General features: G+C 40.7%; 3 protein-coding genes across 3 annotated transcripts in view; 2 read left to right on the forward strand and 1 right to left on the reverse strand.

The window, feature by feature from the left end:
- Positions 1 to 8,877: 8,877 nt before the first annotated feature.
- LOC145911720 (ciliary microtubule inner protein 5-like) lies at positions 8,878 to 10,785 on the forward strand. The gene is made up of 2 exons (XM_082999139.1): positions 8,878 to 9,156; positions 10,174 to 10,785. The coding sequence occupies exons 1-2, from the start codon at positions 8,954 to 8,956 to the stop codon at positions 10,403 to 10,405; spliced, it is 435 nt and encodes a 144-aa protein (XP_082855265.1). The 5' UTR covers positions 8,878 to 8,953; the 3' UTR covers positions 10,406 to 10,785.
- A 661-nt stretch (positions 10,786 to 11,446) lies between these two features.
- Positions 11,447 to 27,712, forward strand: part of LOC145912522 (staphylococcal nuclease domain-containing protein 1-like) — a 28,097-nt gene continuing 11,831 nt past the window's right edge. The window contains exons 1-15 of the mRNA XM_083000017.1: positions 11,447 to 11,585; positions 11,920 to 12,069; positions 12,444 to 12,564; positions 12,907 to 12,988; positions 13,076 to 13,236; positions 13,365 to 13,443; positions 13,554 to 13,731; positions 13,969 to 14,075; positions 14,414 to 14,596; positions 14,810 to 14,942; positions 15,208 to 15,308; positions 15,536 to 15,646; positions 15,763 to 15,885; positions 16,031 to 16,122; positions 16,406 to 16,515. Of these exons, the coding sequence (XP_082856143.1) occupies positions 11,496 to 11,585; positions 11,920 to 12,069; positions 12,444 to 12,564; positions 12,907 to 12,988; positions 13,076 to 13,236; positions 13,365 to 13,443; positions 13,554 to 13,731; positions 13,969 to 14,075; positions 14,414 to 14,596; positions 14,810 to 14,942; positions 15,208 to 15,308; positions 15,536 to 15,646; positions 15,763 to 15,885; positions 16,031 to 16,122; positions 16,406 to 16,515 (1,821 nt within the window). The 5' untranslated portion in view covers positions 11,447 to 11,495. The remainder of the gene's footprint in view (positions 11,586 to 11,919; positions 12,070 to 12,443; positions 12,565 to 12,906; positions 12,989 to 13,075; positions 13,237 to 13,364; positions 13,444 to 13,553; positions 13,732 to 13,968; positions 14,076 to 14,413; positions 14,597 to 14,809; positions 14,943 to 15,207; positions 15,309 to 15,535; positions 15,647 to 15,762; positions 15,886 to 16,030; positions 16,123 to 16,405; positions 16,516 to 27,712) is intronic.
- Positions 17,264 to 27,159, reverse strand: LOC145912524 (leucine-rich repeat-containing protein 4C-like). Its single transcript, XM_083000019.1, has 13 exons — positions 26,759 to 27,159; positions 24,953 to 25,129; positions 24,017 to 24,265; positions 22,779 to 22,988; positions 22,133 to 22,254; positions 21,777 to 21,913; positions 21,063 to 21,233; positions 19,581 to 19,801; positions 19,113 to 19,271; positions 18,746 to 18,884; positions 18,453 to 18,573; positions 17,717 to 18,225; positions 17,264 to 17,520 (listed from the first exon to the last, which is right to left on the reverse strand). Exons 1-13 carry the CDS (start codon positions 26,975 to 26,977, stop codon positions 17,402 to 17,404), a joined length of 2,553 nt encoding a protein of 850 aa, XP_082856145.1. The 5' UTR covers positions 26,978 to 27,159; the 3' UTR covers positions 17,264 to 17,401.

The raw sequence follows: 27,712 nt of genomic DNA on the forward strand, positions 1-27,712 counted from the left end.
TGGAGCAAAGTAAGGTTAATTACCCGATGTTGTTTCAAACTGCGTCAATATTTGTAAAGTAAAATGCACCTCTCTATAAAAAGAAAAAATCGCAATGTTGTCCCATTGGAATGGAATGTCGCTTTATCACGGAGCCAACACAGTTACATAAAATAAATGCCGTTTTTTACGGAAGTGATTTAATAATCCGTGCCGAAGCTTTTCTAGGGTTAGTGGAAGTCAATGTAGCGAAAAAAGGTCGAAACCATTTAACATAAACGTTACAATAAACCACAGTTTTATCACTACCAACTATTCGCCATCTTCACCAGTCTGTATTGAGGGATCATAGAAAATCGGTTTTGGTCTCATGAAACACTTTTTAAAAGTACAACCGACTTAGCCTGCTTTGTGTGTGTTTGGATACGAAAATAGCGCTGTTATATAACCTTGCACATGTCAGGAAAGCTCTCCTTGTCATGTCGGAAACTTAATCTACATTCAACGTTCTGCAACCTTCAAGTACAACACAGACGAAAACGGCAATTAATCGTCGACATGCCCAGTACACTTGAGGTCAACTACAGAAGGGCGTTTTGCCAAATACACTACTATTGACTTTAAAGTTTACGACGGAACTTTAAAGAGCAAACGAATAAAGTTAATGTCTTGGGCATAGTAGCGTACCATGTAGAAGCAGATAAACATGCTGTTTTCCGTTTACAGAGAAAGCAGTTTGATAAGTTTCTATTGACTTTCGCTATTTAAATACCAACAAATTCTTCAAACCGTGCCGCCACTGCTTTCTGCATTATTTTCTCGACTTTTTCTTGCCTCCGCTGATAAGCATTTACTCCCCCAACATGGAAACACGACTCTACTTTGCAAACAAACAAGTTGCCGGGCGTCGAGTGGTCTCCGCGCCACGCCTACGACAAGCACTACAGTCACATACATTAGTTGCACATTGTTAAATCACAACGCCTCGAAGTACCCTGCACAGGCGGTCTTCCCCGGCTGGTACAAGCCAGCGACAGGCTGTTTTCTATCTTGCTGACGTCAGTTTATCAACTTTATCGCGGCTTAGGCAAACAAGCTGACTCGCTGATCTGTGCCATGTGGGAGAGCAAAGTGCTTAACTATGTGCTTAGGTTTATATTGCCAATACATAACCCTCGCCAACGTTAGTTGGGTAAACGTGTGAAAACGCATGCTTCCGCAGCAGGATTTTGCGCTTTTTTGACCACTATAACCCGCCCTGTCAAAGAGCAACGGCAGAATGCATGCATAACATCGCCTAAACTACTGTAATGTTATTGTGGCTTCCGTAGGCTAGTAACGAGTTTCACAAAAGTACAACAAACTGTGTCCTGTATATTACATAAAGTATGTCTTTCAACAAACACTTCAAATCTCTGCATGTGAGCCCCTCACACAAACTAAAGAAAAGACTTCAACACAAAGCAGAGCAACATGTTGAGGTAAAAGCTCATTGTATACATTTGTACCCACGGTACTGTTTGCACTCTTAAGGCACATTCGCGTGTCTGTGAGTTAAAAGCAGAAATTCTGACTCTTATTGAAAAAGTTAAACAATTCTCCACAGCAAGTTCAATATAAAATGTAAATATACTGCTCTGTTTGCTGCCAGGCCTACTAATTAATCAGAATCGTTCTTGTGGCGAAACTTAAGTGCCAGAAAAACGATTCTGATTAATTAATAAAATCTAAAGTCATCAATATACAGCACCTTGCTCTCATCTCGTTAATACACGCCATGACCTATAGGACTGTAGGCCTACTGTTAATGTACATTTAGCTAACTCCACCGGCGACAGTCTCCCCACGTAGATCTTTGACGCAGTCTTTTGCGATTGGACGCTACTTTCTTGACGTAAAATCAGTAGAAAAAGGCAGCCACCACACATTTCAGCATAGGTAACAGTAATAAACGACCTATTGCTTCGTTGATACCATTGCTTGCTTTTAAGTAGCTACTATTTACTAATAAATTATGAATCTGACGTTCTTCTGGTAAAAACAACAAGTATACACCTTTTCTCTGAAGAAGCCTACCCGTATACGTACAGGCGAAACGTCAGAAAATACAATCTTTTTGAACAAAAGGTGTACATTTGTTGTTTATCACCAGAATAACGTCAGATTCATAATTCATTGTGATACCTGGTGGTCAAAACCTATTTTCAGTTTTCAGTACTATTTACTAGTTGCTGGAGCAGCTGCACCTTCGATACAGTCAGTATTTTGTGCGAACGATGTTTGCTGTGTTTCGGCGTAATGGCCTGGCATTTGCACCCGAAACAGCTACCGTACATAGAATACCGATGCTCCGGTCTTGTTTGCAGATGCTCCGATATTAAACCTTCCCGACAGGTTATTGCTGCCGCCTGACCCGTCAATGTTTGGTCCCACATTGATTTTGCCTTCTCAAATGCTCTGGTATTTCGGAAGGCGTTCCTCTGAGAGGAATGTGTATATTACATGTGTATGTTTGAATGTGTCATTCTCACGCTTCATAGTTTTTCGAGCCATTTTTTTTCTGTAATCTACCGGAGAAGTTTTCGATTTTATACCTTGAAGTTTGTATGTTTTTTATACTCCTGCCCCCAGGGAAACCACTGCAAACTAAAGCCGTTTAAAGCGGACCAAGTTCCGTGTTTCTCGTTTAATAAAATAGGTTGACAGGACAGTGGAATCAATCTCTGCAATGAATTTAAAAGATAAACACATCAAACGTTACGTTATACGGTCAAGCATTCAGAAACTTTGCGCCAGGTTTATCCACACATTCGAGTATTCTCTGTGACATAATAATTCTGTGATATATACAGGCCCAACAAACACAAAAAGTTACATCGGTTATACCATGGCATGATAATATCGAAAAATTTTCGATGACGACAGTAATTGTTTTTTGTTTGCATACAAGCTAACATACGTTGCGATCTTTATGCAAACAGTTCTATTTTTTGGCATACTGACAGAGACCGAATGAATGAATGAAGAAACACGGCGCAAATTGTTGCATCGTTATTTGCGCAAGCATTTAACTGAAAAACACTGCAAACCCTTTTCTGAACGTTAATAAAAAAATCCTCCAACATACATTGGAGAACATAGCAACACTTAATCTACCTTGCAAAAGTCGTTCTGGATCAAACCCGGAACCGCTACCCTCTGTCTGTGTGTCTACATCACTGTTACGTCATCGTGTATTTTACACAATTGCAGCAACCATCCATCAACGGTGTTTCATGTGGTTGCTCGCAAGACACATAAAGCCATGACGTCACGTATACCGTTACATAAATTCCCTTGATAAATTACTGCGCGCCATGTACGCAAAGTACTTGCTTTTTGATATATAATTGCTTGTAAGTTTAATGCTCACAACGTGTCAATTTACAAGCGACAGCTATTTTTAAGCAGGTCGTGATGTTTTACAAAAGACAACCTGAGTTCTCGACACTTTTCCTTCCAAGAACGGAGTTAAACTTTACTTGAAAAACACGACAACTTGTCACGCCAGTTATCAACGAATCTTCTGGGTCACCTTCAAACTTAAGAAAAACCCTGAATACTTTCCAACCTTTCTCCGAATGGTTTCAGTTACCAATCACGTTTCTTTCCACTGCACTGACCGCGGTCGCCCTGGTGACCCCCGATCAACGCAAGAAACTCTTAATTGAATCCTGATGACGTAGTTTACGCGGCTTAAGCGCCACTGATAAGTAATCCTGTGCCGCCAAGAAGATGAATTGGTTTTTAATGTCACAGTGGGTCGTTTGAACTGAAAGAGTTTTTCCTACAAAGAATCGATGAAGAATTTATACGTGTTTCATTCATCGACTTTCCGTTTCGTTTTTTTGCGTATGTATTCCTTTAGTTTCGACCCATCTTTAAATATGTCGGCCTTTTGATTGTTTTCATATTTTTCATCAGCATACATTGGCAGTAAATCTTGCGACTCACAAAGAAACAGGTTTGTTTCGTTTTTCGGGGAAATTGAAATCTTTTTCTGGTGCCGACATGCCGTTGGCTGTCCTCACAGAATGTAGTTTCTCTTCTGACTGTACAGAGGTGGTGTAAATGCGTTAACGGTCATGGATTAAGAGACAAACTGTTGTCATGTGAAATTCTGTTGGCGGTATCGCTAGCTAACAGTAACTCCAAACGCCACCAAGAAATGTATTTTGAGAAGTCGTCGCTGTCGATCTTTACCGAAGTAACCCACTAACGTTGTATTGCATCGCTTCATGCGCGATATTCTATTATATGTAACAGAACATTAGTTAAGGAAAACATATATTAAAACGAACGGTCAAAGGAATGAACATTTTTGTCGCCTTAGGTTGGTCGCATTCAGGACATAACACATTCCAGATTTCATTTTAATCATACCCAGTGCGTTTCTGTAGTGATTCAGAACATCACAATTTAATATTCTGTTAAATCAAACTAATGAATAATTCTCCATACCATCCCACATGGGAATGACGTCTCTACATACCATATACCACCTCCCTAAATCAAGTTGTTTCATGAGAAAAGATACCAGCATTTTGTGACCTTAGTATGTAGGCGCAGGTCGCAGGTTACATCATCAAAGGGTGCGGGCCTGATGATTTATCGTGTTTGCAGAGGCCCAGCAAAAGATGGCTCCAAAGCGCTGCGGCGTATCGGTTTCCGAAAATTAAAACTTGCTATGTTTGCGGTCTTATGTTGCTTTAACGTGGGCGTTGACACTCTTATATGGCCTGGCAAGGTTTCAGGCGGTTTCAGAAATTTGAATATTTCGGGCAGCTGAAAGCGGTTGCACTTCAAAACACCAACAATAAATGCTTAACACGCAAAATCATTGCGTCCAAGTCACAAGCTGTTTGCTGTATATTCTGACAGATTGCAAGCATTCGATTGCACAACTGCAAAAAAGGTTTGCAAGATTTTTACACAAACCTCAATTAACCCACACTAATACAACAAATTGCGTCCTGCCATGCCAAGAACTGCAGAACGCCGCGCGGTTTTTGTTATTACAGAACATGCCGTAAAACTGCTGAGTGATTTTAAGAACCCATTACTGAGAAGCCGACCTACGTCCATTTTACCATCACTCATTTCCAGGGAAACTATAAATGGTCAAGGAAGGAAGCAAATGATGAATAGCTTCCTGTTTCTCCCCACCTTGTTGTTGTTGGAGAAAGGGAAGAGGGAAGAGGGAAGAGGACGTTAAAGTTTGAAACAAACTATCCTAAATGTTCATTGCATAGTTAAATGTCTGTTGTCCGTACCCTTAACGTCACTCCACCCCTTCAAGAACTCAAATATAGCTTTCACATTGTGCTCTGTACTGCTACCTGGCGGTAAAGTTATCACATAAAATGTTTAGAAATTCATTGTTTTTTAATGGCTAGTATATGCTGGACAATTTCATGGCTGTGTTTTTATCAACAGTGCTGTAACAAACTAACTGGGGCCAAGTCGACTGTGTCCACAACAGCATTAGATGGTAGTGAAGACGAGTAAAAGGCCTTTTGTTTTTTGCTCGTCTTTTTGGTCCTCGTATCAAGCAATAATGCAACCATTGTCTAAAACGACAAGGAAGAAACAAACTGAAACCACGAGTGTTCGCCAGAAACTGGACGAAGTCAATATTAAAAGTAATTAGAAAACAATGCAAGAAGTTGTCATCAATGTTCTTCCTACTCCTGGCGTTTGTGCTTTTTGTCATGTTTGAGCATTTTATTGTTTAGGTTATTCCTTTGTGATGTTATAATCATTAAACAATCAAACAACTTGACACGTCTGTCGAGCGTACGTTGTGATGGACCAATGTTGCTATGGCAACACTACTCCAAGACCCGAGCACTTCGCGGTGGTTGATTAAACACATGGTAACGAAGAAATGACCACTTGAATGTGCAACGTGGGGCGTTTGCGATCGAAAGTGCCACTTAACTTACTCTTTTCCTTCACACTGAGACCTGAGGTTGGAACACTTCTGGAAGCTCAGTAACTCAACGCAGGCTGCTCACTTCGCACAACAGATTTTTGGTGAGTTTTGCAATCATTGCTGTAGGTGGTGGTATAATGACTTCTTGATGTGCCTATTCAGTATTGTATCAGTGTTTTGTTATTTTGCGAATGATAGAGATAGAAGTTACCGCGTAACTGACATAAGAAGACTACTTTTTCAAATCTAACCTTTTTAAAGGATATTTTGCAACAATAAATGTATTTGTGAATGGAAACTTCGTGTACCTTTAGGAATCATTTTTTTACTGTAATTGATTCTTTAGGTTTGAATACTATGTTAAAAAGACGTAGTACTAATTGTTAAAAGGTTAGAGGCCTTTAAAACATGTACTGATTTTCGCGTTCGGCTTATATTATAAATACATCTGAACATTATATAACAACGACTCCGATCTTTCAGGTTGGAAATTCTTCTGAAGCTTTGTCCATTTCAGGAAACGAAAGCACGAATAAATTATGGAACGGTAGGTCTATTATTAAATATATAAATGTGTATTATTTTACCAAACTTTAAAGCGGTAAGTTTGCGTTTGTGTTTGTCAGCTTGTTACCTTCAATAACATTGACAGCTGCACTCCAGTTTTGGTGTATATAATCGGTCTTTGCACTTGAAATATAATAAAAAACTGAGAAGTGCTTTTCTGGTCTAACATTTGAAAAGTAATTAAAACTGTTTTTACCTGCTTACTAAAATAAAAACAGTCCCCCACGTTGGTTTCGAACTCGCGATCTCTTGGCCTTTCAAAGTAACAATCAAACCCCACGGACAATGCTTTTACCTTGGCGGCAATTTAAAGGGGGCAAACAGTCTATTCAAGTCGAACGGTTACACTTAAAAATACTACGCCCCTCGTTGTCCAAGTGAAACTAAACATTTACGCTCAACGACATCCAACGCCGCGCGGCGCACGTGCATTGTGACGTGACAAAAGCTAGCGATTGTTGCTCTTTCCCGCCTTGCTTGGCTTATGTTACCTTGTCAACCGACACACAACAAACTGAGGCCCGAAGCTGATACTGTACAGTTCTGTGGGAAATGAGCTGCTAGAGCTTACGTTAGGCTGATAGGTTTTTCTGATGTTGTTTTGTATGTTTGGAAAAGGTTCCTTCCATCTGAAAAGTTAAGCGAAGGTTTTGGCTTATGTGCTTTTAATTAGGAGGTCTGAAAAATGCAATGTAATGGTTGTATGTAATGATGTGCGACCCATGGTAGGTCTTGAAGGCTCAGCAAAGCCATGTTTTCATCGCCACTGAAACGTTAGATATTAAAGGTATAATTGTTTGAAGATACATACGAATGTTATTGCAGTGTAACTATAGTATAATGTTTAAACGAGAAAGGACCACTCTAATTGAGTCTGAGGTGTTGCTAGGCTAAACCTCTTTATTTACTGATAAAGTAAGAAAACGTAGCGCTGTTACAGTGAGGTATGGAGCTAGGTGCAATAAAAGTTTAACACCAAAAACACAATGAAACCTTATAGCCGAGATAACGAGATAATAGGCCGCACAATTTTTCCTCAAGAAATCTGGGAAACGTAAGGAAAAAGGTCAGGAAACACTGCACTGAACAGTCTTATATTGATGAACTAAAATGACTAGGAACATTCAAATGAGGGAAAAGCCAAGGATTTGGTTGTGTGGTTACGAATATAATTCACTCAGTAGGTTTTCCACAAAGTAACCCGGATAGCACGGCATCCGGCTAACACAAAAGGTGGCGTCGCATTCAATGAAATGTCACAGGTCACCAATGTATCGTCGAATTGATAAATTATAGCCCGCCTTGGCCTATTGTACTGGCGATTGACGTTCGTGTCGTAATACAAATAAATGGGCCAGCGGTCTTTTTGTGCGCCTCTGCTGTTGTTCAAGTGGCGGAGCTGTGTTTTTGATTAATATTTAATTGCTGCTTGTGGTTTACCTGGCGTTACGGCGACAGGATTGCTTCCAAACTGTAAAATCAGCGTTTGTGGCAAATTTGTGCACTATGAATCCGAAAATACCAGCATACTTTCGCCGAGACAGGTTTAACGAGATGCAAAGTTTGTACGTGGAACATTTATAGCAACGCTCCAAAAACTGTAGCTTGTAACAAGTTCGGCAAATGAATTATTTATTCTATATATAGGAGCCTACGCAAACATGTAAAAATAACTACAGTGGGCACAGGAAATGTCAAACCCTTTTGCCACGCGGATTACGACCTTATGCCCCTTTCGTCCTGATGTCCTTTACGCTAAATGTACAGTAAATAGAATATTAGAGGTTCCCATTGGACAACTGCCTCATTGAAATCGCGGCATCGCGCGTTCCTTGTGTTTATATTGGACGATTACACATTTAATAACTCGCCATGAGGTCGAAACTGTAGCTTTTGGGGCGGCGCTGATGGTTTTATTTCATGACCCCCTTCTCTCCTTTGTTTCGTCACATAATAGCCATGAGCGGGTAACCGCTTATCAGGCATCGCTCATTGTCAAGAGACAATGGACGTGTTCCAAAAGTTTTGCAAAAACATGCTTTGTCACAATTGCAGTTTGTTTCTTTTGGTTTTTAAATCCTCGTACAAAGCACGTTGCTACCACGGCCTGGTGCAAGGCTTCAGCGTAAGACTGCGGTTTTTGTTGGTTCCTCGTTGTATGTGAGAATGACCGAGATGAACAACACGCCCGATTCCACCATAAGTAATTTACATAAGCGGATAAGTTCATTTTTTTGATGGGATACTAGTTAAATGATAGCAGCATGCTTGAAAGAAATTAAACTTTTGTTAGTTATTTGCGAATTACCTAAACCTAAGAAATGTAATAATGTACTATTTGTCTGTTGCGTAGACTAGTTCTAGTTGAATTAAATTCTTTGCATTTAATTTATATATGCAATTGTGCTGATCTACCGTATACATCAACCAACAATGGCCACGCCAAACCAACGCACCACCTCGGCTGGCTACCGGTTGCCGATCGGCCAAACTTCTGCCGTGCATCGGGTTGCACCTAGGCCACCGGCTCCGCAGGGGGGCAAAAAGGCTCGGGAGGTGGAAAAAATCGACGAAGTGTCTTTTAACAAGATCTGGAGGGAGCAAATACATAGCGAGTGGAAAGGTGTTCACGACTGGTGAGCATGTGTATAATTGTTTATTATGTTCACTTCGCGTAGGAAGGGATAACAGACATAATAGGATACAAGACTGTAATAGTAAATAATACTTCACGCTCTCTTTATCTGACAAAATTTTGTTACCTAACCTCATTCATGTCTGTGATTGATGCTGAAAGCTACAGGCAAATCAGATATAAGTACTTTTCTAAATTTTGCCCAGACTTGTTTTGACCATACAAAAGCTCGTAAAATCAAGTTAATTTCGAATTTCACTGCGTTGACGCGTTGTAAAATAGGCGGCTGGAGTAGCATCACAAAAGACCTATTGTATCGCAAAGCTTTCCTTAATTGCTTTTTCAATGTGGATATAGGAACCTAACTCAGTTTAGAATGCCTTTGTTGTCAATAATTGATCGTTGAATGCTTTGTATCCACAGTTTGAAAATACGTTTTACTCACTAATTTGTTGGGAATAATTTACAAGGATATATCAATTACTTAGCGTTAGCGATTGTAATGCAGGCTTTATTGTTTTTTGTATTTTGTTCTATGTGAGTAGTCTACAAACATGCAGTGTTTTTATCTAAAAATTGCAACAAAATATCAACAAAACACCTCACGTGGAGAAATAGTAATCGAGTAGTTTATGATTAATATTAGTTATTCAGACGATGTGAAGCCGTGTCCTCGTTAGTATAGTGGTAAGTATCCCCGCCTGTCACGCGGGAGACCGGGGTTCGATTCCCCGACGGGGAGCTCAATTTTTTTCGCTGTAATTTAAAATCAATCAACCTTCAATTGACTCTTTGGTGCATCTATCAATGCTAATTCGTTGCCTTTTGCTGCCAAGGACTTTTTTGAGCAACATTTATTACACAAATGCATTATGACAGTAAAATTCACTTTTTGATCCGCATAAACTTCAGTAGATCTCATAAATCGGCTTCCACTTCTGTCATAGGAGTGTGTCAACTTATTTCAATGCTAACTTTTTAGCCGCTTTGCAAAACAAGCTTTGTATTTTTATTTTAGGAAAGCCCAATGGGGATTTTTAAAGGACTTCGATCCAAGGGGGCGCCCGAAAACACCCCAGGAACTTCCTGAAAGGGAAGCAGTATTTAGTGACTCTGTTCCTGACACCCAAGGCCATGTCTATGGAAGTCGAGTCAACTCTGAAATTGGAGAAAAGATGTCAGAAATGGAATTCCTTTTTCATTCGTCGAACCGCCGCTGTAGATTGGACACCGAGTTTGTTTGCGTTTAGCTTTGAAGTTGTGTTTCGATTTTTTTATTTTAATCTAGAATTGGCTATTTTTTCCATAGAAATATTAAATCTTATCTGTTTGAATATGCGTAATTGAAATCCCGCTCCATGTTTGTATTTTAATATTTGAGTAGGTTTTTTTCCATGGCTATGCGGGTGTTAGATAATTAATCGGGATGGTATATCTTGTTGTAAAAAAATGACCCGTTTCAATCCATGCTGTGCAGGGTTAGCTGTTTGTTTCTTGTATTTGAAAGACATTTACTGGAAATATAATGTTTTGTGATTGTACAATTTTTATCCTGTATGTATTCCTATTTTTGTAAATTCCGTAGCTTTGTTGTGCAATGCGGCGTTGTGGTTCTATAAATTTTGTGCCAATTTAAGTTCCTGTTTGTGATGTTGGCAATAAGTGGAAAGTCAATAAGCCAAAAAAAGGTTTGAAATAGATCTACAAATTATCCGTTAGGAGGCGCTATAATTATTTCCCACGTGTGTGACGTTGCTCTCCACGAACCCGGAAGCATTTTGACGTCACGCGTAGTGAGCACACATGTCTTTCGAGTTTACCCTCCGGCAAAGCGCTTTAGTTTTGTTTTTCTTAAAGGAATAGAATATTCGGAGCAGTCGAAATTGAGAAAGTAATGCTTGTTGTTTGTTCAGCTTCAGTAGGTATTTTGCAACCGCGTCTACAAAGTTTTTTGAAGGGTGTAGCTTGTTTCGGTAGAGTAACTTCTGGCGACGTTGTTGCTTATGTCATCACGTCACGACTGCACAACAAACAGCATCATTCAGATTTAAAGCGGGCTGGAGTGCTACGTGGCAAAAACCCTAGATCTTGATGTAGTGAACACTGGATTTAAGTGGAAAGCATATATGCTTTAGAAGAGCCTTTTGTATTAATTGATATATGCTTGATAGCATCGGTAATAAATTGTATATGCGTTAGTTACAGACTTACAGAATAACAGACAGTTCCAAGTACAATCCAATTACAAAAATCTTATTGTGGTTTGATTTTTTTGGATATTTTTTAGATTTTAGCTATTTGACTAGCTTAGGAGTTTATGTTTTAATTGAATTTCCAAACATGTCTACCCCAGCAGCAGCACCAACAGGACAAACTGCTCAGCAGCCCACCCAACCTACTGTGAAGCAAGGCAGGGGGATTGTCAAACAGGCAAGATTTAAATAATCATATCCATTTTTTATTTCTTGTGTGTAAGATAAAATTTGAATTTATGTTGTAGAAAGATTTGCTTGTTTCAGAACTGGTAAACTAAAGTGCATACTGGATTGAAAAGATTTTGTATAAAATTCTATTAGTAATCCACATCATAAAAAAGCTAAAATGCAATAATATGTATGTATACGAAATATTTATTAGTTCGTGCCATCAACCGTTGGCAAGAAAAACGTTAATTAAATTTGCATGTTGTTTAAACTAATGCTAATTTTGTTTACACTAAATGTTGTACAAATCAACAAATCCTTGTAATATTTCGTATGTTCAGGTTCTCTCTGGTGATGCCTTGATTGTTCGAGGTCAGCCAAAGGGTGGACCACCTCCTGAGAAGCAGATCAACTTGTCCAACATTATTGCTCCGAAAATTGCCAAGAGAAGCAATCCCAACTACCCAGACTCTGTTGAAACTAATGATGAGGTTAGAATTTTGTGTTTCACGATTAACAAGGTTTTATGCTGACTTTTATTTTGAGTTATAATTAGTCACGGTAAGTTCCCACAATTTTCCAGTAACTGAAACATGTTCTGTGTTTTATGTTAATACTGTAGGTTATTTTTTAAGGCTAAATGTGTATATATATGTATATTATTGCTGCCATAATGTTATTGTTCTTGTTGCTCATCACAAATTAAGTTAAAATTTCCATTCTCGCAAAAAAAACTTGCTAATGAAATGTTATTCAAATCTAGAGGTTTACATGTGTATTGTGCATGCTTCAAGTTATCATTGCACAAAAAAAGTGCATCCTTATAATCATTAGATATTTTAACTGGAATTTGGTTTTGTTTCAGCCGTTTGCTTGGCAATCGAGAGAAAATTTGCGCAAGAAGTTGATTGGCCGTGAGATCTTTTTTCTCATTGACCATGCTGTGAATAATGAGAGATGCTATGGCACTGTTTACTTGGGAACAAGTGAGTGTATATGCTGTATAACTTCTTCTATAGTTTTTGCTGGCATTCTTATGATCACCGTTTTGTTAAATTTTTGAGGAAATTGTGCTATGAGGTCTGTTCCTCAAAAATGACAATATGCCTGGCAGTAGCAACAACACAATATTTATGTAAAGTATGTTTATTAGCAATTTACTTTAACATACACTTTACACAGCCCTCCACTGGTGATGAATGCAGTTCTTTTAATACCTTCAGTTTTCAACCATTATCAGCATTCTAGCTTATTCTTTTAAATTATTTGCGACGGTTTCGTTTGCTCTTATGTGCAGTTTGTTTGACTCTAATATGTCTGTTACTTAGGTACAAGTGGTGAGAACATGGCAGAAATGCAAGTAAGTCAAGGATGGGCGGAAGTCAGACGTGTCAATGTCCGTTCTGACAAGTAAGTACTTTTACACAATGTGGATGGCACAAAGAAGTTTTCCATCATGGTTTTCAAACATCTAAAATACACTTATAACAATTTTAGTACTGATCATTCTCGTCTCTGTGAGCTCGAGGACCAAGCGAAAGCAGCTGGGAAAGGAAAATGGCAGGAACCGCGTCCTGACGATGCTGTCCGTGATGTAAAGTGGACAATTGACAATGTCAGAAATTTTGTGGACTCTTACCATGGCGAACCTATCCCAGGTACACAGTGAAATTGTTTTTGTTTATAAATTTACAATTTTTTAAATATTACTTAAATTTCACATGTTTTTAGATGTATAAATATAAAGAATAATTTCTTGGATGAAGAATTTATTTTTTTCTTACAGCTGTTATTGAACATGTACGAGATGGTGGGACAATGAGGGCATTTCTACCCAGTAACCATCTGATTACATTCATGCTGAGGTAATACATGCAAAATAAGGCCATATCTCCACAACTCAATACTGCAGACAGCCTTGTATGAGGTTGTAAACGAGATTACTATTGTAACCAATTTGACTATTTGTATGTAGTGGTGTTAAATGCCCCATGATTAAACGGGATCCTGAGGACCCAAAGAAGGAGATTGCCGAACCGTTTGCCGCCGAAGCCAAGTTCTTCGTCGAATCACGGTTGCTTCAGCGCGATGTCAAGATTGTTTTGGAGGGCGTGTCGAACCAGAATACTCTGCTGGCCACTGTCTTGCACCCCGTAAGAATCTTTTGTTTACCGTTGATTTTATTAAAGGCATTTGCTCAGCTTTTGATAAAATATATTTCACAAACACTTTTGTCTTAGTTTTTATGAAAAAGGGGACATTTCTGGGGTATATTTCAGTTATTGCTTCATTGCACATTGAATAAACATCACCGTACTGCTGTGATAAACTGGTAACTTGGGCCAGCAGCATCAAACGCAAGCTGTAACTGTTATATTTTGTTTTATCAGAACGGAGTGATGACTGAGATTCTACTACGTGAAGGGTTTGCTCGTTGCGTCGACTGGAGCATCACATCTTACTCCAGAGGACCTGAAAAGCTCAGGGCGCTCGAGAAGTAAGTATTGGAAGGCAGAACCACGCAATGTGATTAAACCCTTACAAAGGCGTTTGGGCGCAGAAAAATGTGCATAACGAGTATTAATGTATACTGTTTTTCCGATATTGAGGTGGTTCCTAGAAGGACATTTGATCTGCTTTTGACAACATAAATACTGCGATATGTTGTTGTACAATGGGTGGTACAAAAAAGCATGTTTTTCTAAGAAGATCAGAGTTAACGTCTTGTTAGTTTCATGGCCATATCAAAGAGCAGTTTTGTGCATACACACGCATACACTGGCTTCCGCTTTTAATATCCCTGCTGCCATTGAAATGATTGTGATGTCACAACAGGTCGGCGAAAGAACGCAAGGTTCGCATTTGGAAAGATTACGTTTCCACGACGGTCGAGATCAGCCCTGACCAGAAGGAATTTACGGGCAAAGTGATCCAGATTGTGAACGCCGATGCGATCGCCATCAAGACTGCTGGAGGGGAAGTTAAGACTATACATCTGTCCAGTGTACGACCGCCAAGGCAAGTGATAAAGTATTTGTAACCATGCAATATCCTCTTCTTTGTGTTCAGTGCATATTTATTTGCGCGGCCTCTTTGGCATCTTACATTGCGCAACAAGCGGATTGTTTTTAAATATCTTACTCCCGAATGTGGTCTTCACAAAGATGTAGTAATTCGCTTACTAGTGTAAACCATAGCAATACATTTTAATCGTGCTTTTACTCTGCACAGGTACGATGACGTCACGTTTAAGATGGACAAGGATTCTGCTCCGGAACAAAAGGGCAAAGGGCGCCCTCTATACGACATCCCGTATATGTTCGAAGCTCGAGAGTTCATGAGAAAAAAACTGATTGGGAAAAAGGTTAGGGTTTCATCAATAGTGACCTATTGTGGGGGTCCACAGAACTTGCTCGGACAGTAATATTTTGAAGTGATGAAGTTTTTAAAAGGTCGAAATTTTCATCGGCAACTGGGGTTCACAGAGTTTACAAAATTGGTCAGGAGGTCCACGGACCCAAACGAGTTGGGAAGCCGTCACCTAAAACATACTGCTTTAACCTTTACCTAAAGTGCAGCGTTAGCAACGGCAAACTCAAACCACCGGAAATATTTTTGTGCTTCACCAGGTGAATGTTAGCGTGGATTACATGAAGCCTTCCAGCGCAGCAACCGAGACCCTTCCAGACTTTCCCGAGCGCACTTGCGCCACCGTGCGGAGTGGTGGAATGTAAGTTGGTCTTTGTTGATACCGTAACCTATCGACGTATATCCCTAACTTAGCGTAATAATGTTTTTTTTAAGTTAGTGTACTTCTTTTAGCAAATACTATATCACATTTCGAAGAACCAATACTGGTTAGAAATCTGGATCAAAATTCATTAGTTCCCAACGGCTCCAAATCGTTTTGTTGTGGTGATTTTGTCCATTTGTCAACGCCTGAAATTCTCTTGACAGTAACATCGCGGAAGCTCTGGTGAGCAAAGGTTTGGTGAAAGTCGTCCGCCACAGACAAGACGACGACCAGAGGTCGGCCCACTACGATGACCTCTTGGCTGCCGAGCAGAGGTATGTGTTAAGTATTGTTTTAACACAGTTCACAATTGTTTTCACAACCTATGTTTGTCTACGTCCATAGACACCCAAATTCATAATGTACAATATTGCTTGTTTTGCTGTTATAGGGCCATCAAGACTGGCAAAGGCGTGAACAGCAAGAAGGAACCCCCAATCCACAGAGTTGCTGACGTATCTGGTGACGTCACCAAGTCCAAGCAGTTTTTGCCATTCTTGCAAAGAGCCGGAAAGTAGGTGTTTTTTTGTACATTTCTTTGTGTTCAAGCAAAGGAATATTACCTCCAGTTCCAAGCAAACGAACTTGATGAATTCTCATGAAAAATAAAAAATTATACACGCGTCTTTACGCCGTAAAGAAACTTCACATGATTTTAGGTCGGAAGCAGTGGTCGAATACGTATTTGGAGGTTCGAGGTTGAAACTTTACATCCCCAGGGAAACTTGCCTCATCACCTTCCTTCTGGCCGGTAGGTGTCAAGTAACACCACGATAACCATACGTGCAACAAAAGTTCTGCTCCTTTCTTTGGCTAACAGAATGCTTAGGAAAGGGTCTGTTGTTTGAAGAAACTGATTTGAGTTCGAACTAAAGTCACCAAAAAATTAGTGCATAAATTTCTAAATGACCATAAATAAGTGATTCCTCACAATACGCCTGTTGAACCATATGACCTACATGACTCTATAGCCACCTGTCTGCGAATAGATTTTGGTAATAATTCGTAATAATTGGTCTATGTCCAACTTTCAGGCATCGACTGCCCACGAAGAGCTCGAAACGGCGCCCAAGGTTTGATGAATGAAGATCCTTACGCAGAGGAAGCTTTGCTGCTCACCAAGGAACATTGCATGCACAGAGAGGTAGGAAAGTTTGTTGCTTAGGGTGTAGTGGAGAGGGAAGGTACACAGTGTGCACAGGCTACATATGTAGTGGTATTGGGGACTCTGGGAAATAAGTGCTCAAGAAAGGCAGCTGTGGAGTTGGGTGTTTATTTGATTACTGATTAAGGTCTCACCAGTGCCTTAATACAGAAGCGCACAATCGAATCGTTTTTGTTTTTTATGTTAAAATTGCCAGTAATTAGCTACAGTTGATAAAGCGAACAAGGTGCATGCATACATTGATGTCTCTTTGTAAAGTCAGTGAGTTTACCGCCATCTGAAATGGGTTAATTCTGACTGGGGTAGCGTTTATACCGTGCAGTTTATAAAATAACTTCATTTCCGTTCCAGTGTACAAAGTTATCAGGAATTTATAATATCGGTATTTCAAAGTAAAACATTATTTTGAACGCAGTAATACATAATATACACTGGCACTGGTTTTACGGTTTGTTGAAGTTAACATTGTTCAACTTTTATATTATGAAAAGTTGTCGTGTCACTCTGAATGCGTAGTTAAGGTAACGGTAAGTTCTCTTTTTGGGAGATGATATCCCATAAATACCAGTATGCGTTAAATGCGTTTTTCGCATGGTTGTCGAAGCACTTTTACATCAATAAAGCATTTCCTTCCGCAGAAACAAAAGATCACAAGTAGTTCCAGTTATATTCGTTTATTTCAAACATTATGCGAAAACACCAATAACAAAAAGTGTCAAACCGCTTCGAACGTTTAACAAAACAATATTCCTTCACCTAAAGGCATTTCTGTGCGTGCAGATCTGAAACCTTTGTCCATTTCTTCCTCTGAGGACACGTTTCCTGGGTGTCTTCTGTTTATGACGTTATAATGGGGTTTGTTGCGTCATATTTCGGTCTCCTTATGGTTGAGCAGACCTTCTAAACTCCTCATGCGAATGGGAATTTTTCGTGGTGGGGGTTCAACCAGGCGAACGCTCCTTCTAATCTTGGCAGCGGCCATACCTAAAATGTGTGGTTGGTAAAAAATGGCAGCATTGACGGGTGTGTTTGAGGTCACCAAGGCTCACCCGCGCGAAATTTGAAGACGAAAACAGTTTACGGACGTTGCGTTAGCAAAAAAATACTTGATTTTGCATAAAATTATTGCGTCTTGACCTTGTTACATGTTTTACCGTTAAAGACAAAGAAAACCAATCACCTGTCGCAAAATCCACATCTTGTACCGATGTAATATCGCCGTCCACTGTCGGGTAACTCATGAAACACGACTTCTTCAAGTTGTCGCACGACCTGTGGTGCGTCCTCGCTATTCCCCCAGACATAGCCGGCGTCTGGTTGTTGCTATGGTTACCGTTCCGCGTCCCCTCGCCCACGTAGCTGCGTCGCTGCAGCGCCACCTGCTGACACGACGAGGCTATGCTGCTCAGCAGTTGCTTCTGCACGGGGGCGCCCCCGGATCCGCGATTGGGCAGAGTTTGTGTGCCGGTCACGTGATTGTCCACTTGGTGCGCTCGAGGGCCGTTGCATCTCGCTCTCGTGGTTTGGAATTTGAGTTCATCCGGGGGAGGTGGAAGTACTTGGACGACTTCCTCGTGTAACGGAGCGAATCTTTGTTTGGGCGCGTACGACGCCGACGGTTTCCAAGGCAACGGCGCTGTGACGTCACTGCAGGGGGTTTGCGATGGTGTGGTAGAGGCTGACGTGCCACTGAAAACAAAATTTTGTTTAATTTTGTTTTCAAGTTTACACGAACACATAACTCCCATGCTGTTCCTAAAATTATTCTGAACTTGCCAAGTATCAATCAGAAGTTATTTCTAGTAATTCTGAAACGTTCATCTTTTCATTTTGTCACGACTTTGTAGCGTTTTCATTCTGGTGAAATTGTCTGTAGTGTTGGTTTAACATTGGTAAAGTAAAACTTAGGTTCTCACCACATTCCCATCCTGGAGTTTAATGTGCGGTTTTCCATCGTCTTCTCGCGGTTCAGATAGTTGTTGTGGTTGACCAAGGTCGAATCAAGGCGCTGATCACGTGGTACAGTTGGGTCGGAATCTGCGTCACGCCAATAAAAGCAATGACAGTTTTTCACTTAAAAGCCAAACGTAACTTAATTTTCCCTTAAAAGCCCTGAATTTACGCCGGCATAATTGAAAGGCCGACGTTTGGGCATCGACTCAACAATGTAAAAGCATTTTTTGGGGTTTGTGGTTGGCAAGAGACCTACCTACGGATTTCCTTTGGCGGCTGTCTCTCCTCTGGTTGTAATTTCTCCGTCTCAGTTTGTAGAAAATGATAAGGAGCGCAGCAGCCAGCAACGTAATTCCCACAAAACAACCGACTATGATTTTGGTCGTTTCCATCACCTTGTTAAAACGGGAAATCGTTTTGAAACTACATTTTTACCTGTTTTAAATATATTTTTAACATATATGACCTTGTTGTGACCACAAAAGAAACGAATACATCACACAGAGTAGACAAACCTTCAATGTAAGGTATATTAATACTTTCGAAACCTGTGTATCTGTTCAACAGCACAACACTTTCGTGTGCAAGAGCGACGAAAACATATGTACGAATTATGTGCCCACCTGAACCGCCGTATCTGGCGTGTTTGTAAAAACCGGTTTATTGAACAATATGTCTGGTTTGGTGGTCAGAGTCGATCTTATAGGGTTGGTTGGTGTTGTGGTGGTTGGTGGACGCGGTAGAGATCGTGTCGCGTACCTCGGGTTGGTCGAATAAGCGAACTGAAATGTTCAGGAACAACGATTTGAAAACACACCAAACAGTTTTAGTTTGTGTTCCTTTTGACCGATTTTATCCAACAATTCAAAAACGTTAGTTTTGAAAGTTAGGCCCGGACTTTGACAAGCAACGCAATTTTTCAGACGCTTAGAACCATCAAGATCTGCAATTTTTACAAACATATCGAACTCTAAAACGTGTATGCCATTAAAAGCGCATGTCATTATGCGTTCAAAGGTGCAGCAAACATTACAGAAGCCTGCATATTGTCGGCAAACTTAACCAGGCCAAACAAGCAACCTAACACCAACCTGTGGTTTATATTTTGTTGCCAACCTTGGAGGCGCCGGGTTCTGTCCTTTCACTATCGTCACAGTTGTCTCGGTTGTCCAGGTCGACAAAGTCGTCCCGTCGTTCGGCCCGGTCACGTTGAGAAAAATTGTCGTCTCGGCCACATTTTCACCGTTACGCGTCACTGCGCATTTATAAATCCCCGTGTCCTCCATCTTTACGTAGGTGAAGTTTAGGGAACCTGCAAAATGGACAAAGATAACTTCAGTGGGTTTGTGTCTAGAGGTCCTTGAAGAGGGCACTGCGCCGCACTGCTGGTCGTTTTCTGATTGAATCGCGACATTATACGTCGGAAAAGCAATAGAAATTGAAAGACAAATGCGCGCAGCCCTTTCAGACGTAATACCGTGCCTTCAGTGCATCTCATTCATAAAATAAATAAACAACGTTACGTGAATATTTGCAATGTCATGAACAGGTTTGGTGCAAGGGTTCTCAACTAGGGTTGCGAGATTGTTTTGCGGTTTCCTGATGCCGAAATGTTAGGCTTGGTTGTGCAAATAGTTTATCACATGTGTATCACCAAAATGTGCGCAACTAGTTGGTGATTTCAAAGCGGTTAAGCATTACTGGATTTAGAAAATCGAGACACAAGCAACTAAGATCAGTGCCTCAAATTAGAAAATCGATATTTTGTTAATTTCAAGCACGTCTGTGACTGGCAGATGTTTATTTGATTGAACTTTTCAAGTTATTCAATCAAGGAATGTTCAAATAAGGATGCTTTCCTCTTCCGAATTATTTATATCTCTGGTTTTCTGAGGTCTTGTGGTCCGCCCAAGTAAATTGCCTTAATAGGTCGTAGATCACAATTAGTTTCACGTTAACGTGACATCACACATTTGTTTCTGAAATTCTGCGATTTGGCAACAAAGGTGGGTTTTCAAAAAAACGCTGGAATTTCTACTAATGTTTGTTTACCTGCCATGCCGCTCCTTTCCACTAACTGAAATTTCCCTACATCCCTATGGCCAGCCACAATCCGTTTACGCCCTATTCAATTAAACTTAACACTGCCAAGGCTCGGGGTCACTGCGCATGCGCGGTCACTGTGGCAACTCGCGCCCTCGATCAATGAATAATTACGCGAGGATTTCCCGCGTTTAAAGGCTGCTGCCGCGATCGCCCACAGGAGCTTGTAAGGCTCATATCTTGCGATCAATGTGCGCTTGGCACGCGGCAGTATATGATTACGTCATGGGCGCATTACGTCACGTGTTTTTGTTCTGGGGAGGTATTGAGCATGAGGAGTTTTAATTCGTGTCTGTAAAGTCGATGTTGTAATTTCTGCGTCATACGATCTCGCATAAATTTGGTCCAATACTATGTGTTTTCACGAACAAAGTTGACGTTTTCCCTCGTACTACGAGAGCCACGCTAACCTTGCACGAAACCTTACATCTTCCCATTAATATCCACTGTGTCTCATTTCATGGACTTACCGTTTACAAGGGATGTGATGCGGATCTGGAAGCTACCGTGTTTGATCGGTTTTCCGTCGGGACTGTACCACTTAACCTCCACTGGATCCGTTCTCCGTTTTGCAACAGGTAGTTTGGGACACGGTATCTTTACCGGGGTTCCCGCCGACACATTCATGCTGCCACCCGCGTCTGAAAAAACGTATATCCCAGATATGTACTTTGAGAGCTTTTGGTGTGAACTTAAGTATTTGATGCCGACAGGATTAGAAAGTATATCAATTTGCGGTATTGAAAAAAATTGCTTTTCGATTGGAATAATGAACTCGTTATAAGTGGGACGATGATATTCGTCTTCAACGCAATCTTCCATAAACAGAAGCAAGAATTCCGTAAGTTAAGGTATGTTTAAGAACGGGACATCAGCTTTTGAAGATCACAAATTCAGCACAGATTACCAAAAAGCAAAATTCAGTCTATACATAAATAAATGATTTCCTGACAGGTCGTGGTAAAGTTTGTTTACTTGCCGAAGCGCCAGGTTACTTTTCAATCACAAAAATCGGTAATTCACCCCCACCGTTGCCATATATATCGCATGTGCCTCTGCCACTTTTAAACGACCCCTCTCAATCATATCTCCGATCAATTCGCCTTTATCGCTCTTAATGCGAATGTGCCGTACCTCATCCTGAGTGACACCAATACCCGAACGATCTTCAATAATAAATTTACCTCCTTTCACGATTCGAGCCGCACACGGTGGGTTCTGGACGCTGGTAAGGTCGATAACAGGCATTCCTCGGTACATGGTCGGGTACTCGCACTTTCCGCAACTTGGACCCGAGCAAACTTCGCTAGTCTGTAGATATCTGCGATAAAAAATGGCCCTTTCAGATACCTTTTTTGTCGGTTAGCGAATTAACCATTTTCTCACAGTCATCGTAAAAAGTTGTCGGCTCAGTCGAATTAACCGTTTTCTTTAAATTTACAAGTCATTATGTCCTTGTATAACACGTTGTGAGCAGTAAAATACCCCAGCGAATTAACTTTTCTGTAAAATTTGAAAGTCAATGTCTCGTAACACACACCTTGCGAAATCAATCAGATCGCAGTTGCAGAGCCACTTGTTCCCTTCAAACTGCATCGTCCCTCTGGTAGGAAGCAAGTCGGGCGTGACAGTGGTCATGTTGTTGTACGCCAGGCTGAAACTCTGTGAGACACAAAAGCATAAGTTTTTTGCAAAATGTCTCCTCAGTTTTCCCCTTCAAACTTTATTGTCATGTGATATTGCATTTCAATGAATTATTCAAAGATGAATTGCAGTTGGGGTTCCTCCCAGTCATCTCCACGTGTGTAAGTGCTCATTTATGGTTATGATGTGGTTTTCATGTGTTTTTCGACGTCGGCGGTTCAATTAATTTTCGCTTATGTAACTGGAGAGGTGCTGATGACCCTACCCTACCTTACCCTGGACGTACTAGTAGAAGGTCTCAATCCACCGAGCAATTTAATGTTTGTTTTTGTGCAGAATAGTTTTGGTTCGCTTCGGCACATCGCCTTGTTCACTGGGAAAGTTCAAGCGAGGTTTTGTTGTGCCCGAAAGTCGATTTCCATTTAACTTGTCGATTTAATCATTAAATTAGCCTGCGCCCTTTGTGCTCAACGACAAACAACCCCCTGGGAAAACCTGCTGAGGAATTTTCAGGATAAACTGGCTGCCTGATTTCCACTCACTTGCAGAGAGTCGAGGTCGTCGAAGGCCCCCTTCTCTATCACTGTTACGTCACAGTAGGCGAGCGACAGCGTTGTGAGTTTTTTCATCCCGACAAAGGATTCCGCTCCAACGATCCTGACTTTGTTCGAGGAAAGATCCAAGACACGGAGGTTGGCGAGTGACCTTACGAGGGGAATTTCCCGCAGTTGACACGTGTCCATCTTGAGAGTCTGCGCCAAAACATGCAGTGAAGCTGGAATGAATTGAAATCATTTGTACTTATTTGCGCACTTGCCGGTACCGGCTTTAGAGCACATATTTCTGTGTCAAAAATCGGTAGTAAACATTTCCGGGGGTAACTGCAAAAACAGCATGTTTCCAATTTGAACAACAAACAAAGAAACAGGCTCCCTATCTCCCCGAAAAATGTCCACTTGCATATTTATGAAGTGAAGATGGTCTTTCCGTCCTAAAACGATCCTAAAAACTTCACTTTTTCCGTTTGGCACCGTTGAAAAAAGACTGACTTTTATTTAGCTAGCTCTTGCTTCATCAGGTATGCAAAGCCATCTTTTCAAAAAGCATATTGTTTTTTTTTGTTTTTTTTACCACACCGGCTTTTGAACCCGGGATATCCTGCACTTTACGGTAGCAAATGGTCGTGACAAGCATTCTCCCGCCTCGAAGCGTTAAATTGCATGTTCTAACAATTTCACGCCTCCAAAGTGGTTTTTGACAACGGTATAACGTTTGCACGTAGTGTGTCCGGCAAATCGATTCCATTCCACGTTTCACGACTTGCAGCATTGCCTTTTATCGATCGTAATTAAACACCCAAGTGTCCCGAAAACTGTTGAACCTTCATGATCTGCAACATTTTGTTCGTTGTTCGGTTTGGTTTTAAATGACAAGAACCCAAGTGTGAATAACACTGCTTGAAACATGGCAAGCTTACAAGCGCAATGGTATTGGATCTTTGTAAACTGATTGGAAATTTTAGCAGCTTGGAATTTGCGGTGCTGTCATTTTCATGTGTTTTAGTTTTAGTTTTATGGTTACCTGCCCGTATCTGGCTTCGGAGATGGCACTGATATTTTTTTATTTTCGAATATGAATTATGAAAGTCTAAACCCATCTTACTCGGCCTTTGACACATGACACAGCGCAAATACCAGCAATAATATCTTACCAAACGGAATCAAAACAACACCAACACTCAGTTTGTGTTCTGTGGTTTCTTGGGACGCCACCGACTAACCTGCAATTGCAGTCCACGAAAAACTTGGTTCGAAACGTAAGTGAGCGTGCGGAGTTCCCCGATATCCAGATATCTCAATGATTTCAATGGTAGGAAGTTGTAAGCGAGAAGTTGGGCGATAGGATTATTGCGCAATGAAAGATGCCTGAGACTCTGTAGTCGTCGCAACGCGTCCTTGGGCACTTGGCTGAACTGGTTGCCGGACAAATCCAACTTGTACAGTTTCTTCAGTTCGGAGAAAACGGTGGCCTGAAGTGTAACAAACATTTTAGTAAATAACGTGATGCTGATGATGAACGCAGTGGTGTACGAAACGTCTGCTCGAAGAGTGGCATGTTAGCTTTGGCTTTTCTGTACAAACGTTCAGTTTGGGTGTGTAATGTTCGCTACAGTTTTTCAGCCATGGCATGCCATGTTTTAGTCGGTACATACAAACTTAACTTGGAACAGCGCTGCGTGGAAGGTAACCGGCTGATAAAACAAATTGATTTTTTCGTCCGTTAACAGCGTCAATGACCAACCCACACTAGGCGTATTGATTAAATCGAGATTTCAGTTGTTTCCGTAATTAATCCCATGTTCACTTTTAGCGTTTTCTCCGTGCCCCAAAGGACAGGGCCCTGACACGTCCAAATAATTATTTTCGCACGTCCTGTTCAATCCACAGTTGTGGGGTTCATTTACTTTAGTTTTTTTGTATGTTGGTCAACCGTGTTATAGCTCGAAAAGGGAGTAGGTGTGTTTAATAGTTTCTCTTAGTAAATAAGAGCAATTGTTGCGATTTACTATCAGTTGGTAAAAGGCATCACAAATGTCAACTTCATATAACAACTAACTGCACTTGTGAGCGTCTCATGAGGCGTTCGGAGTAATTATTGTTCCTGTTTTTTAAACTCACACTTTATGTTAAAACCAACGCACTGTGTGACATCTTACCGGTATATCAGTGATATCGTTGTTCGCCAAATCAAGTACTTCCACCTTCGAGAGCTTCTTAAAAACATTTCTTCTCAGTTTGTTAATACTGTTGTCTCTCAAAACCAGACGTTTCGTTGACTCGGAGAAGGCAGATGGCAAAGTTCTTAACCCTCTGCCTTCGCAATTCACGTAGTTCTGTAGATACACAGGTAAGAGATTGCAAGTAAAGCAGAAAGAACGTGTTTACAATTTTACAAAAGCAAAGTAACGTAGGTAATGGTATCGCGACATTCCAATGCTTTTCTTAAATGCATTGGGGAATTTTACGCATATATTGGTTCACAGATTCATCGATCACGTTTGTTCATTACGAGATTTATAGGATTTGTATTAAACTGTGGTTGAATAGGAATAATGCGCTGTTGTCTGTTTTCTTGTTCCGACCACAGTTTGTTTTACGTTTATTTGTCCCATTTACATTTGCGAAGTAACCAAAATTCTCTAGCATCTATTACAGTTGTATTAAAAAGCACCTGTGATCTATACCCATATACCCAACACTCATTTATTTATAGAACTTTGTGTCGCCTCCCACCCTGGTGAGCTACTTCGTTAGCGGGCGGGTTGGGGAGGGGGGTCGGCCCGCTGCGCTTTAATTTAATCGATGCTCATTGTTCGGGCTGACCATGGTCAATGTTCAAGACCTTTGCGTTTTCCACTGCAACAGCTGAGGTCGTTTTGAAACCACAGCCACAAATGCATTTAGTGTGACCGTAATTTTTTAATGTATCTGTTTCTACAGCAAGTTATGTTGGCATTAGTTCTCTGTCTTTTGAATTGGATTAATATGCTGGGCTGTCTTCATTTCTGAACAGTTGAAAAAAACACCAGTTTCGTCAGTTCAAAACACGTTGGGTAATCCACACAGGGCTGACAACCACTATCAGGTTGTACAATAGAAATGCATTACCGTGGCAAAATACGTGGATTATTTATGGAAAACTCGCCCACCCCAACCTTGGTCTGTTCGTTTTCTTTAGCGCCGTTGCCATAGAAACTCGCCCAAAGTTAAACCTTCATACACACCGACCTGTTTTCAAGAAGGTATTTTGAAACTTAAACGTTACGAAAATGTTCCAAAAACAAGAGCGCTTGCGTCAGTTTCCGCTTCACCGTCTTGAGCCCCCAGTAATTGCTGGCATTACCCAACGGCAAGCGACCAATTCTAGCTCATCAATAATTTATCCGCACGTTGTATTTTGACAATTTCTGTCTTGAAGTGCAACTCGGAGTGCGGGGGCATTTCGGTGGTGCGATTTATGGAGGTGGCTGCACACCTTGACCCCTTAGCGCACCTGTTGTACTGGACAGTGCGCCTCGGCGAAAATCAAGTTCGTCTGAAAAGAGTGACAACAAAAACTGCCGATGTCTAGTGCGTGCAGTGTTTGATGTTTGTTGTAACCTGTTTCATTTGGAGCAATGGTTGCTAAAACTATTTTATCTCATTTCCAGTTTAAACGAACTCCTTATCTCCCACAAGTATTTAAATTTTGAAACTTGAAATTTAAATGCCAATAAGTGTACGACACACAAAGCATAACTCTTGTAACCACTTTTGTATATTTCGGTGCCGACTAATTACTCACCTACAACCCTATAATTTCCTAAACTCCAACCCCTACAATTAATTTCGCATATATTTGAAAACATAAACAAATATTTATAATTCTTCAACAAAAAAAGTTCTACGAGTACGAAATTGATAGAGGACTACAGATTAAACCACGGTTTCGACCACTTTCAAAAAGCACACAAAAAACTCACCATATTTTGATCGTAGCACTGGCATTCCGAGGGACAGGTTACAACTTGTGCCTCTACTTGTACGCAGTTATCAAAGTGGAAACACCACCACGTTGCCATTGATACTATTAACACTCTCCTTAATCGACATACGCCTGCGTTTGCATTTGAAACTCTTCTGCAGCGTTCGCCTACGCTGCTTTGTTGCATGAGAGGTGCTTCCCTTTTTCTGTCGCCCATAATCGCTGGGGTGTGACTGTTCCGCGTCCTCTGATTGGTCGATATGATTTTGTATCAGGTGGATGGCAGAGCCGGACACATATGAATTTATGTCGCTTATTTTGTTCAGGTAAATTAAATGAATTTTTGCTAATCCCGTCAAATCGGATGAAAATCCTAATTGAGGCAACGGTTTACGAAAATCTGTGATGAATCCTAAAAGAAAAAAGGCTGATTTGGTTGGACGTAAAACGAATTTCAACAATGTGGCTTTAAGGCGACGTGAAAAAATCTGGATTCGTTATTACGTTATGTTGTGTTTTCCATGCACGCTCACAACAAACTATCGGTTTAAATATAAAAAAATAGCACTGCCGTAAAAAGCAGTGGGAAAAAAAATCACACGAATTTTTTTTGCCAATGTTTTTTTCTGCTTTGCTGGCAAAATTAATCATTGTGGGCTAAGTTTGAAAATTTGCACTGCCTAACGACTTATCTTCAAACAACGAAAAAATGCGCAAGCAGTTCTATGAAAATATTTGTAGTCGCCAGGGGGCGCGCTTTATCCTGCTGTTGCAAAAATGTTTATCGACCTTGGAACAAATGAAAGAACGTCTCCCCATACATTCGCCTTCATAATTCATGACGCACGTGCTACGTTTGGAAAACTTATCTATAACACGTCCCGGGTGAAGAAAATAAGCTCGGGGTCCAAGTTTTTGGGACGTTCAATATTTCATGCTGTGTAGGCGTATA

The sequence above is a fragment of the Ascidia mentula genome, chromosome 8 (assembly GCF_947561715.1).
Source record: "Ascidia mentula chromosome 8, kaAscMent1.1, whole genome shotgun sequence".
NCBI lineage: Eukaryota > Metazoa > Chordata > Ascidiacea > Phlebobranchia > Ascidiidae > Ascidia > Ascidia mentula.

Coding starts and splice junctions, on each gene's coding strand:
- LOC145912524 (XM_083000019.1), bottom strand. CDS start 26,977: ATGGGCGACAGAAAAAGGGAAGCACCTCTCATGCAACAAAGCAGCGTA. Junction 21,914..22,132: donor GATCTGATTGATTTCGCAAG/GTGTGTGTTACG, acceptor TTTTTATCGCAG/ATATCTACAGACTAGCGAAG. Junction 21,234..21,776: donor GGCTCGAATCGTGAAAGGAG/GTAAATTTATTA, acceptor ACGTTTTTTCAG/ACGCGGGTGGCAGCATGAAT.
- LOC145911720 (XM_082999139.1), top strand. CDS start 8,954: ATGGCCACGCCAAACCAACGCACCACCTCGGCTGGCTACCGGTTGCCG. Junction 9,157..10,173: donor TGGAAAGGTGTTCACGACTG/GTGAGCATGTGT, acceptor TTTTTATTTTAG/GAAAGCCCAATGGGGATTTT.